Raw genomic sequence first — 16302 nt, 5'->3', positions numbered from 1 at the left:
CACCTCTGTTGCTTACCCCCAACCCCTCCCTGTTTTCTGCTTGTTTCTCTTGCAGTGCTCAAAGTATATATATGTACTTGAATGGTCACCTGGATTTGATTAAGAAATCCTTGCCTGTGGGTTTCCTCACTGTTGATTTGCATGTTTGGCCAGATTTCCATGGCAACAGATCTCCCTTAGCAGATCTGACTCTAAAGGGCATGGTAAGCCTGTCTTTGCAGAAGGGTCAAAACAGAATAAGGAAGTAAAATAAATGCTTGGAATTAGATTTTTTTTTTTAAAATCTCATTGTTAATCAGTACAGGCCACACATGATTTGGGTTTCTCCTTTACATTTGCTGTTGTAGAAATTTGTACATGTTCTGGGTTCTGGGTACTTCTACATCCATTATTATTAGCTGATTTGAACAGTTTAATGGGAAAATGGGGTGAAAATCTGAAATAAATAATACCATTTGAATAAAATGTAGGGAGAGATGTGTTCACATTTGAACATTTAGTTTGGGTTTTCAAATATGATTGCTGCTATCAGACATCTTGCATGCACATCTAAAAATATGAAGTATGAAGTGAAAATGTGATCCAGTAAGAATTGTGTCTTGCAAAGCTATCCCCCCCCCCAAAAAAAAAGACTGCAGTCCCAGCAAGTTAAGCTTGATCAATCTCATGTTATGCCAACCTGAAGAAAAGAATGGGATGGTGTTGCCTTTTCTCTTGGGGACTGGGGACTAGTCCAGCATTTTTTCTTCTCATCTGTACAAAATATATACAGAAGCAGAGGGAGGGGATAGTACAAGTGCCTGCTTCAAAGAAGTGACAGGCACTGTATGTGGCTGACAGTGCCATCGCACCCTGTGTGCCAAGCAAAATGATCTGATGTGATGCTGTTGGCATATATGCCTGGAGTTGCCGACCCCATCTGTGTACCATTATGACTAGTACCTACTGTGTGCATCCTGGAGAGGTGGGGGGGAGGTGTGGATCTTATTTTAAGTTCTGCAGGCCCTTGTGAGCAAGATGGTTGTCTCATAGTGCCTTTTGAAATACTTCATTGAAATGTATTTGGGGGGGGGAAGAGACTTCTAAAATATGATTTATAAGGAGAATAGCATCAAGGAGAATAGCATCTTAATAATTTGACCTACTACGCATTAAATAGGTGAGCATTTAAATTTTGCATTTGTCCAGGAAAAAAAACAAACATGTATTCTACTTGTGCAACTCAGAAAAGCAAAGTTGCAGTTCACTTTAATAATTTCTTAGCAAAGCATTCTGAAAATACTGAAATCTCAGATTGGCAAGAACGGTATGCTTCTCCTTGTTTTCCCTGCAGGTTGTCGGACTGACATTATCTCAAGGCCTTGATGATCTTGCTCTTCTATATTTGGCCACAATTCAAGCCATTGCTGTAAGTAAATTACACTGCAATCCTAAGCAGTTGAGCATTTTTAAGGCCACTAAGTTCAATGGACTTTGAAATGTGTAACTCTGTTTTGGATTGCCCTTTTAAGAAAGCAAATTACAATGTTAATTTTTTTACAACAGATAAATGAAATTTTAATTCATCCAGTGTTATAGGTTGACTATACCTGTTTTTGAAACAAATTTGTCATTACCCGTGTTTTTACCATAAGGTAAGAATAAGGTGAATTTCAAAGTTTAGTTACCCAAGTATTTCCTCTCAGGATTTAGGAAATGCCCTTGTTTAGATCATAGTGGGAGATTGCCTCTCAGATTCTTTTTAGTGAGTTCTTTGTAGGCCTATCTTTCCTCTGAAGCTATTGCAATAAAGTTTTTTGAGAAGCGAAGTTCTATTATACTGAAATCTTTTTAAAATGTCAACTTGATTGTTGTCAGTATGCTAGACTATATTGACACATGGTTGCTGTATTCCTAAGAGGCTCCTCCTGTTTATGAAAACTGGGCCTCTTCTTCTTTGGCAGAGAATGTAAAACTCAAGACACTTGCTCGCTTTTGGGAAGCAGTATACCCTTCCCTTTCCTGTGATTACTTTAGATGTAATAACTTTCCCAATGAGCAAACAGTAGGTGGAGAGGGCATGGCAGAGGAAACAGTTGTTTAGGATTTAATGAGACTTTGGACTTGGTCTTCTGTAAGGTGTGAAAGCTTATCAAAATAAAGGCCTTCCTGGACAAGGCTGAACCTATCATCTTCTAACAAAGCAAGTAAGACTTGTCAGGATTTGTTTCATTTTGCTTTAGATTTTACTTTCTATAGCATTTTTCAGAAGGCAAAACATTTACCAGTCATTCTGCTGTTCTTAAAGTCTTAGACACAGTGAGGTCTACAACTGTACTTTTACTTGCATCTTCATGCTTGATAGCTAATTTCAGTCATTAGTCATCAATGTATAATTTAATCCTGTTTAATTGAAATGTAAATCTACAGCATTGTAAACACATCACAAAAGCAATGTAAGGCCTGGCATGGGAATGAAATTCTTTCACTTCCTTCTGCCCAGTCAGTCATTTTTTAGGGTTACCTTGAAAGATACCAGTTGCTACTGTTTTCTGATATGGGTTACAAAGGCAGACAGGCAGCGCAAATTGCTTTTACATTCAGCATCATGGCACTCCATAAAGTCTAGCTGGTAAGAGCCGATTCTGTGAATGGCATTTACACTGTTTTTGCGCTATTAACAAAAACAGGATTACTCTTACTGAACCTGGAATATATTAACACTAGTCCTATTATTGCTGAGCTGTAGTCATGTAATACCAATATACTTGGTACTTTATACCACCCCTTTAATTTAAATAAGAAATGCAATCACTTTCTTGAAAACTAAGAGCTGGTGATATTGTCTCATGAAAGAGATTACAGACAACAACTTCTCAGTGCCAGACAAGTACCATGGCATTATTCTATGCTAATGAGGTGGAAGCTAACTCAGTTGGATATCCTGGGAAAACCTTCTATTATTATCCAAGTGCTTTGTGGCACATTATTACAATGTGGTTTTAAGTTTAGTCCTGTTTTGCCTGCGTCAGATTTTAGTGATGATTGAGATCTGTAATATAAAGAGAACTGATCATGTCTAATTTTTTTCTTGATAAGTTATTCTTGTCTGTATGCAGCAGTAATACAATTAAGGCAACAGAGAATTGTATTGGCAAAAACATGCCATTTTCTGTAATGTTCAGGTTTTAATTCTTGTTTTCGTGATGTTTGATACCTTCTTTTGAGTGCATAGTTTTAATTTCTGAAGTTGGCTATAATTCTTTGGGGGCTTGATACTGACTCATGATATCAGTTGGCATTTGCCATTAATGTTAACTGAAACAGTGCCTAGATATAAACATGAAATTCATTAAAAATCTAGTCAGAATCATAGGCCTCTTTAACATTGCTGTTCTAAACCCATTGCTATCCATTGTTGGCTTGAATAAAGTGATATTGGTAAAGTGATATTGGGACAGGGGTTTCATACATCATATTTAAATCCATTTTCCCCCCACGCCTTTTCCTTGGCACATTCTTTTCCACAAAAAAAAGGAAGAGGAAAAAGCAGCATTTTTGGAAGTACCTCAGACATTTCAAACAACACACTATAGAGCAATTCAGAAGTGCAAAGAAACCTGAAAATGGAAGAAAGCAGTTTAAAAACACACACACAAACAGCTATTTAAAGGGAGACAAGTGACTTTGTCTGAAAAGGTAAAAATAATCCATTAGCAGCCAGGAACCAAAATAGTCCTGTCTGAAGTGACGCAAAAAATCAGTTAGCAACTATTTGCTAAAACGGATTATAAAGACTGTTTGAAACAGCTGTAATCTTATCTGCTAAATTCTAACCTTTTGTTTGCTGTCCATTGGAAAACTTTATCGAGGGGGGGGGGCAAGGATAAAATTAGGATTGGCAGCTTCCAAGTTTGTATTTTCCTTAGCCCTACATAAAATTAACTTTAGTTCAACAGTGAAATATCAGTTGAAATTTCAGTGTGAATATTATTTCCCAGTCAGATAAATGGAATAAAACTTACAGGTGAAAAAATATATGTATGAAAGAAAAATATATTAAAATAATGGGGGTGGGGTGAAAACCTATATGTATATGTGTGTATGCTGTGGATCAGTGGAATACTCTGGATAATTCATGAGTGTGAATTCCACTGGCTATGAAAGAATGTGGTTAGAAAATGATCAAGTGGTAAAAATGCAACAATTAAGGACTGTTTTAAGAATGTTCCCTCACTATTAATCAATCTATACATTTCTCCAATACTAACTCACTTATTAGTCTCACTGAAGGTGATGATTATTCCAGTCCTGCTTCCCTCCTCACATTACCTCATGACCACTCTTGACAGCGTGGACTTGGGCATCTTGCCCAGCACAGTAACTGCATAGATACTTTCGCCAATTCGAAACTATTCATTGTCCAACTTTCACACCCATACATAATAATAGGGAATACTATGTTATGAATTATCTTGATCTTGGTCACCAAAGACACGTCTTTTCCTTAAGAATATTTTCTAGCTTCTTCATGGCTGCCCTTCCCAGTCTCCCACATGCCAGGTGAAGGAGGCCAGGTGGCACAGCGTGCTTTATTCCTCATGGTGGTCCCTCCCCCTCCCCTCACCCAGACCCAGTTCAGGCCCCATCATAGGCTTACCAGGGAAGGGGAGGGCCCAGTTTTCATGACACTACTGCCACCTGGCCCCCAAGCTGCCTGTGCCTCACCCTGAAGGATGTGACCACCTTGACTACTCATTGCCCTGTTGGATCTCCCCAGTGCACAGGGCTGCAAACAGGGCCCACAGAGAGTCGACCCTCTCCCTTCTTGGTTGCAGTCTCCCTTTTGGTTGATGGTGGAGCCAAGAAATAGAAAATCTTGAGCAATTTCAGTTTCACCATCCCTTCTGGTTGATGGTGGAGCCAAGAAATAGAAAATCTTGAGCAATTTCAGTTTCTTCATTGTCACTCTTAAACTGTGTAATTCCTCAGTAGTCATTACTTATGTCTTCTTGATGTTCACCTGTAATCCTGTTTTGGCACTTTCTGTTTTAACCTTTATCAGTAGTCATTGTTTCAAGTCTTCACAATTTTCTGCCAGTAATGTGCTGTCATCTGCATATCTCAAATGGTTAATGTTCTTTCCACGAATTTTCACTCCACCTTCATCTAAATACAGTCAATTTTTCCTTATGGTGTGTTCCGCATATTGATTGAAGAGATAGGGCTTTAATGTATCTTTGTCTGACACCCTTGCCAGTTGGAAACTATTCTGTTTCTCCATATTCTGTCTTAACAGTAGCCTCTTGTCCCGAGTACAGGCTGTGTATCAAAACAATAATATGTTGTGGCACATCCATTTCTTTTAAGTCCAACCGCCTCCTTGTTGCATTGGCAAGATATATTTACCAAATTTATTTGGTCCTATAAAAAAACCCAGGATCCAATTTGATACAATTAAAAGGATAAAATCAAACGGTAGACTAGGGTACCCTGACATTAAGAAATACTATGAAGCAACAGTGTTATCTAACCTTCTTCTATTACTACATCCAGGACCCCTACCGGAATGGGCTGAGATAGAAGAATTCCACCTGATACCTCAAACTTATAAGGAAGTAATATGGTCTAAAAACAGAATTGTGCACCAGAAGTTATGGAAAATATTTTCACCAAAAATTTGCTTATAGTTTGGGATACCTGGAGGAAAAAGTTAGCCCCGGATATATCCCCAATGTCCACTTTCACTGGCCAAAAATGGTTCCCTCCAGCTAAACATCTGAAAACTTTCCAAACATGGAGATTAGATCAATTTACAACATTTTTTTGCTATCACCGAACAAGGGATAATTCAAGCAAAAAACATTCTTGAAAAGAAAACTCATAGTATACTCCCATGGTTTGAATACCTGCAATTACGAATTTTTTTTATATATTCCTAAGATTAAAGATAATTTAACTCACCTGCTCACAAACTTTGAAGTCCTAATAAAGAAATGTAAATATTATAACAAAAGCTTGATCTCCAAATTAAATGGAATTCTTATGGACTTAGAACAAAAACCCTACCATCATACACTGCATGGCATGGCATGGCATGGCATGGCATGGCATGAAGATTGTGGGTTAACTTTGTTGGCATCACAATGGGAATCACTATGGTCTTCATCTGCGATGACATCAAAATCTATAAACATATCACAACAGAACATCAAAATTGTATTAAGATGGTATATAACACCTCAACAAATACATCATTCGAATAAACAACTCTCCCCCATGTGTTGGAAAACTGTAGCAGTGGTGGCATTGTTCAGTGATTAAAAGATTCTGGAGCCAAATTCTACAGGAAATTAAAAAAACTGACAGGATATACAATTCCAGAGAACCCAGATATGGTTCTATTAAATAATTGGCAATGCATCAATATTCCTCATATCCAGAAAGAATTGATTTCAATACTATTGACCACTGCCAAAACATGTATAGCACGAAAATGGAAATCTATAGATTCTCCGAGTATTATTAAATGGCACTCAGTTATCTGGGACCACTATATTATGGATAAGATCACTGAGGGTATCTCCCAAGCAGATCCATATCAGGATTATCTTAAATTTATAACAAAACTAGCCTGATACCCATGCTTCGCTATGGTATTTAAGTTCCATAAATCCAGTTATAATACTGATGTGAAATTTGAAATGTGACATTTGTTGTAAAAATTCTAATGGAGAAGATTGTAGTGTAAGAAATGAAGTGAGACATATGTACTTTTTTCTCTCTACTGAAGTACCTCTATCTAGACCACATTGGTGGTTCTGCTCTCAGGTGCTAGGATCACCAGGCTGCTTGATGAGCGCATTCTCGAGCAGGCCACATAGAACTGTCTGTTTAAGAAGCAGTCGTCTGTTAAGTCAACTCCTGCTACCTTCCACAAAAGTGATGGCTTCTCTACTTGTGTTCCTGGATTGTTTTGTTCATATGGAGACTGTGTTGTTCTGAGCAACTCAGGGTGATCTTGTTGGTACTTGGCCTGTGCAGCTCAGTGCACTGCAGGAGTGCTATGTGCAAATGTCTTTGCCGCATTCCTAAGTTGCCTCCTCCATGTAGCATTGGTGTATCTGGCTCAACGTTTGCCAGGAGCTTTTGGGGGGCAGTAAGAGGTGAGAGGTGTGAGGGAGTGGTAATTATCAAATCTATTTGATTTATATATTGGCTATCTGGTCACACCCATGTATACAATCGTCTGTTTGGTTGCCTGAAACATGTATTTGCAATGAACAAATTGTTGTCATTGCAGAATTCTTTGAGTTGCTTTCCTGCTTCATTTCCTGCTTGTAGCCCAAATCTTCCAAGAAGTCTGATTGATATTATACAGTCAGACTTTGCATTATAGCCCCTGACTACTTGTGCTACATTTTGCCACAATATTAGAGCAACTCCGTTGCTTCTGTATTTCTCATTTCCAGAGTAAAACACTTTATAATTTTCTCACTGAAAACATCCTAATCCAATCTGCTTTAGTTCAGTCACTCCCAGGATTGCAATGTTCAAATGTTCCATTTTATGCTTCCAAGTTTACCTTGATTCATACTTCTCACGTTCCATGTTCCAATTATATGTGTTGAAAAGCTTTGGACTTTCCTGTTGCATCCATTCATGTCAACAACTGAATGTCCTTTTGGCTTTAGTCCAGTTGCGTCATTAAGAATAGCTCTACTCATACTTGTCCTCAGCTCTTCCCTAGTAGCTGATTGAGTGCCATCTGACCTGGAGGTCCTGTATTCCAGCACTATATCTTCTTTTCATTTTGAATTGTCTCATCATAGGGTTTTCAAGGTAAGAGGTGTTCAGAAATGGTTTACCATTGCCAACTTCTGAACAGTACTAACTAGGGTTAGCTAAAGTGGCACTGCTGTTGTAAAGATCCTACATTTCCAGAGTAAAACACTTTATAATTTTCTCACTGAAAACATCCTAATCCAATCTGCTTTAGTTCAGTCACTCCCAGGATTGCAATGTTCAAATGTTCCATTTTATGCTTCCAAGTTTACCTTGATTCATACTTCTCACGTTCCATGTTCCAATTATATGTGTTGAAAAGCTTTGGACTTTCCTGTTGCATCCATTCATGTCAACAACTGAATGTCCTTTTGGCTTTAGTCCAGTTGCGTCATTAAGAATAGCTCTACTCATACTTGTCCTCAGCTCTTCCCTAGTAGCTGATTGAGTGCCATCTGACCTGGAGGTCCTGTATTCCAGCACTATATCTTCTTTTCATTTTGAATTGTCTCATCATAGGGTTTTCAAGGTAAGAGGTGTTCAGAAATGGTTTACCATTGCCAACTTCTGAACAGTACTAACTAGGGTTAGCTAAAGTGGCACTGCTGTTGTAAAGATCCTACACCAGTGTCACCTTTTACTACTGCTACTGCCCAGTAGCTACCCTTCAAGGATTCCTCCATCCCCATCTCTACTGGAACAGTCTATTCTCTTCTTCTGATGTGGCCGTTGATCCTGAAGTGGGTGGGTGCATCTTAGTCTGGTGTCTCAGCTGTGACCATTCCACCTTACATGACTCTTATAGGAGTTTAGCTTCTTTGCAGATTCTGAATTCCTGATGGTATTGCTCTCAGCTTCAGTGACCCCCTCACCACATTAAGGTGTGTGTCCAAGAGGAGGAAGAACTACCCATGCATGTACCTATATATGAAAATCTGCATTGGGACAGGGTCTTTAGATATGTACACAGGTGTTTAAAGACCCATGTGTGCACATGTACATTGTTTAACTGCTTTGAGAAGCTGGCAGAGCAACACTAGTGTTCATACAATGGTTATATTGACCACAAAGCCTATCCAGCTTCTCTGAGGCACTCATGAAGTTCTGGTTTGTTTATACGATAGTTGTTACTTTGCAACAATAGAACTAAGATTAAAGAAGAGCTTTGAGTTCTGATTTTGTGAAAAAGCCAAAAGCCTGCATCACCATTAGATCTTCTGCATGCCTTTTCCCTGTTTCTTCATCCATCATAACAGTTTAGCTAAGGCTTTGATGCCTTGATTTGCCTGACTCTTAGATCCACAGCTTTTCTTGTTGGATTTTTCGATTTTGTTTCAATTTTGTTTTACGTATTTTCAGATGAGGAATTCTTGAGCATACACTAAATTTACCATTTGTAGTTTCTCTTCTAAAAAGACTATGAGAGAGTGTGCTGTGTTAAAGCTTTAGAAAAATATCCAATGGCAGTGACAGGTGATCTCCACACATGAGCAGGTTTCCTAGGACAAATCGTCGCTGTTCCTGTAGGTGAGGAAGAATCTTTCATCAACATCTAGTTAATGTCTGGATCTGGTTCTGATCCAAAGATGCACCAAGGTGACCTCATGAAATTGTGCTTGTGGGGCCTTCTATCATTCTTCTTCATGGGGGACTGGGGAACACTCAACGTTTATGGCATTATGCCCCTTTGTATATCGCCCAGAGCCTGGCATAAGTGCAATTAATAAATCAAATCAACAACAACAGACTTCCCCTTCCCTGATAATAATTTGCTTATTGGGAAATTTACATACATGGCTTACCAAGGAGTTTAGAGAGTCAAATAGGTTGCTCAGATGGCTACAGTGAACCTGGTGACCAATTCATTGCGAGGCTACGAGAACAATCTGTAGAGCCCAGTCGAATGCCTATGATGTGGCAGTGAAAGCAGTGAAGAAATTTCACTTTTCTGCCTCCATTGTGTTTGCTATTTCTTATCCAGTACAATTATTTTGGATCATTGTCCAATCGACCTCTCCAAAGAGGGAGTCCTGAAAATGTAATGGAGTGGCCATCTTAGATCTGAATGTGAATGTTACATGAAGTTATTGTGGATAAGAGCACCAGATAGAGAAAATCAGAGAGGATATATAAGGAGTGGGAAGTGGCATTGCAATGTCTGTTCAGGTTGTTACTTCCAACACTCTAGGGATTTCCTGAGTCCCTGTGGACTTTACCATAGTCACTCTTACCCCATTTCTGCTCCCATTGGAGTGAAGAGCCCAGCTGGCAATGCTACTTTGATCCTAGAACTTCTGTGTGGGATCCAACCCATACAAATTCCTCATGCACATTCAGACATATAATTTAATCTTGAAAAATAGGAAATTTGTGTAAGCCATGCTAATGTTGAAATTGGTTCTCACTGTCTTTGCTAGGTGTCCTGGCAGTTTGTCCAGCTGTCATTCTCAGTGTATACCGCTGACAATCATCTCTCTTCAGCTCTTTAGACAGCCTTGTGGTCTTTTTAATTGGTTACTTACTTATCTGTTTTTCTGTTTTTTTCATATTCAAGTTGGGAACAAGGCATATTGTGGAAACTATGCAAACTGTGGGGCATCATATCAACACCCTATTTATGTGTGGTGGGTTGAGCAAGAACCCCCTCTTTGTGCAAATGCATGCAGACATCATGGGTAAGTTTAAGGGCATAGTGATGGGAGAAGATAAATTTCTTTTTTTTCCTTCCATCCTTCCTATGTCCAAGTGAATTTCTCTTCTCTTCCCTGGCTAGTGCTATTAGACAGAGGTGTGTTTTATCCATACTAGAGCTAACTATCATTAATATTAACCTTGGTTAATTTTAACCAAAATTTGCAAGTCAGCTGCTAACCATGGGTTAAAAACTAATAAAGGAAAAGAGTGGAAAATTTGTGTGTGAGAGAGGAGGAGATGGAAAGAGGATATGGTACATCATTATCAACATATTGTCAATTGTTGTAGAGGTTGTATAGCTCTAATGTGATCATTTTATGAATAATTAATCTTTAATAATACTCATTCCATTTTAAAATTTCAGTTTAAAAGCTATATACAGCTATGTCTCTAGAATAATTTACACAAAAATATTTAGTTTGTGTACAAATATTTAATATGATCCAGAGGAAATCCTCGAATACAATCACTGTTGAGATTAATAGGTATTACAAAGGGAAAATGGCTGTGTGGGTGACAGTTTCTAATGAACTGTGCCTCTTATCTTTTCTTTCATAGTTGACATCTGTAGATACTTTATTTACTGATTGCCTAAATGGTGAAAACAATCCCACGTTCAGCTCATTTTTATATCATTATATCTTATTCTGAACATGGCCCTAGGTGTGGATCATTATGTTCACAGATTAGAGCCACATACAGAAGTGGGAGATATTTTTACAAACTTACAATTATTTTAAAAAAGGGGAGGATTTTAAAAAAAGTTTTAAAATCACAAGTTCACATAGGATTTCCTCAAGATATCTCAGCACCGACTCTGGATTGCCTACCCAACTCTGGTAATACAAAATGGCTGCTGCTGTTTCAACACTGGAGGTGAACTGGGGAGAGGAGTGGGCAGGTAAGCAAGACAAGGGTGGGGCAAAAGGTGGGGGGCTGGGAATTGGAAGGGAGTCAAGAAAGCTGGAAAAACCAAAAAGCTGCAAGGGGGAAGGAAGGAAGGAAGGAAAGTGGCAGATGAGATGATACAGATAGTTGGGACAGAGGGGATGTACTGAGAAAAGGAGCAAAACTGTGGGAACTGTGTTGGGGAAGGAAGGCAAAGAAATAGATAGATTGGGGAGGAGAGTCAGCTGGGGCAGATGAGGTTCATTCTCACGAGTTATTGCTAGCCCCCCACTTATAATATTAATCAAATCCTTCATTTTACAATTGCTGCATTTATCCTGAGTGTCTTCATGGATATTCTGGGAGGGTCCACAACTCCTTCGTAAGGACTGTTTCTAAGCCCTTATCATGTCTATCTGACTAATGGAAAAATTCTGGCATTTTAAGAATGGTGTTAGGGATTCTGCCTCAGGGAAAGGCAACAGCATTAACTTCCCCCTCCTTCAAAGGCTGTGAGCAAGTATAGCTGCCACCACCCACAATCATCTAGCTTCCAGATGACATCTGGGCACTAAATAGAAAACACATTGATTAGTTGCTGGGATCCAGTAGCTCGGCCTCAGAAACTGTTTTCTGAGTGGCACTAAAAGTCCTATGTAATCCTCATAGTTACTTCAAATATAGATTTCACTCTGTTTTCCGATACAAATTATTTCACTGCAAAGGTAAGATGATGCCATTCGGCATCTGTTTTTCTGTGAAAGTATTTACAGGACCCCTCCTATCTCTGTTCTGTGCCCTGTGGCCAAAAGTCATTAACCAATAGGAAAGTTTCTTGCTGCTTCCAGCAACCATCCCTTCTGATCAAGGGGTGAAATCAGGCCCATAGCTACAGTAGGGCATCTCGGGGCTCAGCCCCTTGGCTTACTGCCAAGCCCCCCCCCAACTTCCAATCCAGCCCAGCCCCCCAAATAATTATTTTATTTTTATTTTTTGTATCATGGTGTATGGCCGCATCACACCCTCACTGAGCCTGCATGCTTAAGTCCCTCCCTGCCCTCACCTCACGATCTCACCAGCCAGCCCCACCTTCCATTCCCACACTGCCTGACGGGATGCCACAGGACGGGGTACAGGAAAGAAGCAAGGAGGAGCAATCCAGCACCCCCCCCTCTCCTGGTTTTCATCTGCTAGCTTCTTGCTTTGCAGCTCTGGGCCTTGCTGCTGGAAGATGCCTGGGGAGAGCTGGTGCTGGGTAAGGAGGACTCCGGGCTTTTATGGGCAGCTGGGATGGGGGCAGTTGTTAAGCAGCTGGCTTAACTTTCTAGCATTCCCTCCCCACCTGCCCTGTGCCCCCCAACTTTTTAAAATGCCCCCCAACTTTAAAAGTCCTGGCTACACGCCTGGGTGAGATTGTTTAGAACTTTTTTCTAGGGCTATTTGCTTTGTTGCCTTACAGCATCTTGTGCAAGCATTTTACTTAAACTTGCTTTGAATGGTTATCTTAGGTGGTTCTCACTGTATTGCTTTGTGGGCATTAAAAGATGGAGACCTCCATGGGGCACACGAGGCTTGTCATGCTCTAAAATATAACAGTCACTGGTGAGGCAGGATGGGATGGCTTGAGGTCCATGCAATTTTTTAAAAATCTAAATGGGGCCCCTAGGTTATTAAAGTTTGCGAACTGCTACACTGTTGTACAAAATGTGCTAGGTAAAAGTTAGCATATGATACACTGACCTTCAAGCTCTTTTTTGAGCTAGTATAATGTCACCATTCAGTGCTGCTGCAGTTTAAGAAGTAGAAGTTCAGGCCTAGGGATGAGAGAGAATGTTTTTTGCAAAGGAACAGGAGAAGACAGGAGGTTTGTTCAAAGAGTAATTGTGGGAAATTAAACAATTCCTCATGGCAAGAGTGGATTTGAAGATTGCAAAACTGAGGGAGTAGTGGGCTAACGTCACAAAAGACTGAGGGACAGTAGTGCACTTTTGGCAAGAAAGTGGCCTATAGAGCACTGAGCTTAATAGTAATTCAATAAGTTAATCAGTTATTATGAAATCAATTTGCATTCTCATTTGGATAAACCAAATGTCTAGCTGCAGTCTTTGAGTATGTACTCATTTATACAACATACATAAGGGGCTGCATTTAATTTCAGACAGCCTTTGTGGAAGAACATTGATCCTTTGGCAGTTCTTTCTAAAGCTCATTGTTTAAACATCATAGCTAGCAGAAGCTTGTTAATCAAGTGTTCTTTATCCAACTTTACGTTGCATTCTCTTGAGTCCATGTGACAATAGTCTTCATAGCAAGTTGTATGTTTGCAAAAGAGGCCTCAGGTTCATCTAAACACAGCTTTAATATAGCACATTTCTGAACAATATAATGTGTGATTAACCTGTGGAAAACATCTTTGTTTCATTCTAAAGTCTTGAAGGAGGGGCAGGATGGAATGAGAAAACCCCATAAGGGTAACTTTAAAAAAAATGTACAAGTCAATATGGTTTAGATCAAGTTTAAAGTTTGGTTTCAGGGTATTTAACATGCAGATTTGCATCATTTGAACATCAAGCCAGACTTCCTACCTTGATACAGGAAGAAAGATGAAAATCAGCATTATGTAATTATATCTAATGGAAGCAGAAAGACAGAACCAATGACACAGGGTCTTGACCTAGGCTAGATATGTGTGCAGGCTATTGCCACAGCAGTGCTTTCTGTTTGTCAAACAAGATTTTATCAAATCCACACCTCCCCTTATCTAATTCAAACAGCCTTGGAATTGAGAGTTGCTTTCTGATGTCTAAAATTAAAGATCTATTAATAGATAATTCAGATTAAATTGTAAACTGGGGTCCTTTGACTGTATCTATTAGCCAAGCACAATGTAAGACAAAGAGGCCTTTCTGCCGTCTTAGAATTCTCCCTGTTTGTAGGGAACTGTGACTGACAGGAGATGTCAGAGTTCATCTGAGTAAAATGCTCTCGGTTCCCCTGCCCTCATTAAAATCTATCAGATAAAATAGCTAGCATTCCTGTATCAAACCCCTATTCTTCCAGGAAAAGACAGGGAAAATCTGAATATATTACTGTAAAATGTAAGCTCCCATTAGCCAGTTATGCAGGCTACCAGTAGATAATTTCTTAGACCACTTAAAAGCCTCAGATTCATATTGTTAAGTGCTAAGATGAATGTGTCCTTTGTGAAGCACTTGCAGAGTGGAAAACAAGCAGCCAAGTTTTAAAGTACATTTTAAAAGCACCAGATGTAAACCCAGTTCTTAATTTAGTTTTCTGTTAAGTTTAAACAACTCTGTGTCAAAACATTTTTGCCACTGAGAGCATACAGATTTGATCATGAGTCTCCTGTACTGAGCTTAATTCTGGTCTGAAGACCTGGCTGGAAGAAAAACAAAACAAGAAAAATGACCCAGAGAGAAAAGAGTTTGGAAGTATATATGGACAGGAGAACGCATGCCGTTTCCCCATTTTAATGTTCCCCTCATCCCACTTTAATGTTAGAAGGCAATGACAGCATTAGGTACCTTGTGTTTGCCTTTTACCATTAAATAATTGCAACAGTCAGTGTGTGGGCATAAAGATTGCATGTACCTACAAAAAGCGCATAAACTGTTTGCATCTCAGGACTATAAAACTGAATAGTTAAATTTGGTAAAAATATTCATTCTGTTATACTTAGTGTGAGCTGCAAATTAGATGATCATTCCTCAAGAATCATTCCTCTACAGAGACTGAATACTATACAGGAGATTTCAAAATCTGTAGAGAGATACAATTGGAAAACTAATGGAAAGAGTTTCATGTTCACCTGCAAATGTTCCTTGTGTCCTTATTTCATGTTGTTTTCCATTTGTGCATTCTGTGAACCAGTCTGTGACACAACAATATGAAACTCACAAAAAGTCATGGTTAGGTTTTGGGGATATTGGAGGAAAGTAGTACAGTTGGTTTCTGATCTGGCTCCTGTTAAAGTGGTTGGAGCCATATTAGCCCCTTCTGACAATACTGAGGAAGGGATTCTTACAAAGCTCTATAAAGCATCCAAAAGATTAGAAACCCGTGAATATAATAACGAAGAATTTATAAAAATAACTTGTAAATTTTTATCAGATGTTCCAATCTGAATGAAGAATATTATATAAAATACCTTTGGTGTCAGTTCAATATTGAAAACACCTCCAAGTCCCAACAAATTTCCTATCTGAGTCATTCCTTCCTAGTGAAGCAGTAAGGAACTGACGGAGACAAGGTAATCCATTTAACGGGGCACCAGTAATTTAAAAAATTTCGGACCTGTTCTTTCAGACCAAACTAGGAAGCAGGAAGATTAAATGCAATATGAACTGAATATGTTTGGTTGCGCTACCTGTTCCTGAAGAACTGTGGAAACGGGATATTACTGGTGCCCCATTCACTTCACTGAGAATGACTGACTCAGATAGATTACTGTTTCCACAACACGAGTCATAAACAGTGAGCCATCATACATTAAAAAGGAAGCCTAAGTTACTTGAGTTACAGCATGATTTTACTACAACTTCCAAAACTTTAGCCACACGCAAAGTACTGTTTTGTCTGCATCTCTTACTAATCAAGAAGACTTAGCTTCTAGAGAGATAGAGTCCAGCTTAAGCAAAGGAAAATCAGTTCAGCTCTCAAATCTGAAAATTCACATGATCTATAGAGTCAGTGCAGTTAGTACCATGTCCACAGAATCTATGGTCACCTCGCGTTTGGATTACTGCAATGCTGTCTACATGGGGCTGCCCTTGTCCCAGATCCAGAAGCTGCAGCTGGTGCAGAATGCAGCGGCGAGGCTGTTGCTGTGCCTTCCTGTGCAGGAACACATCCAGCCTGCCCTAAAAGCGCTGCACTGGCTGCCAATAGCATACCGGATTCGGTTCAAGGTGCTGGTTTTGATCTTTAAAGCCATAT

General features: G+C 39.3%; 1 protein-coding gene across 1 annotated transcript in view; it reads left to right on the top strand.

Annotated features, from left to right (window-relative positions):
* The window catches only part of FGGY (FGGY carbohydrate kinase domain containing), a 253617-nt gene that overhangs the window by 174005 nt on the left and 63310 nt on the right, over nucleotides 1-16302 (top strand). The window contains exons 11-13 of the mRNA XM_015419670.1: nucleotides 56-203; nucleotides 1334-1408; nucleotides 10319-10439. Of these exons, the coding sequence (XP_015275156.1) occupies nucleotides 56-203; nucleotides 1334-1408; nucleotides 10319-10439 (344 nt within the window). The remainder of the gene's footprint in view (nucleotides 1-55; nucleotides 204-1333; nucleotides 1409-10318; nucleotides 10440-16302) is intronic.

The sequence above is a fragment of the Gekko japonicus genome, unplaced genomic scaffold (genome assembly GCF_001447785.1).
Source record: "Gekko japonicus isolate JY-2015 unplaced genomic scaffold, Gekko_japonicus_V1.1 scaffold1347, whole genome shotgun sequence".
Lineage (NCBI taxonomy): Eukaryota > Metazoa > Chordata > Lepidosauria > Squamata > Gekkonidae > Gekko > Gekko japonicus.
The sequence above is the reverse complement of the archived record's forward strand: the minus strand, read 5'-3'. Positions and strand labels throughout refer to the sequence as shown.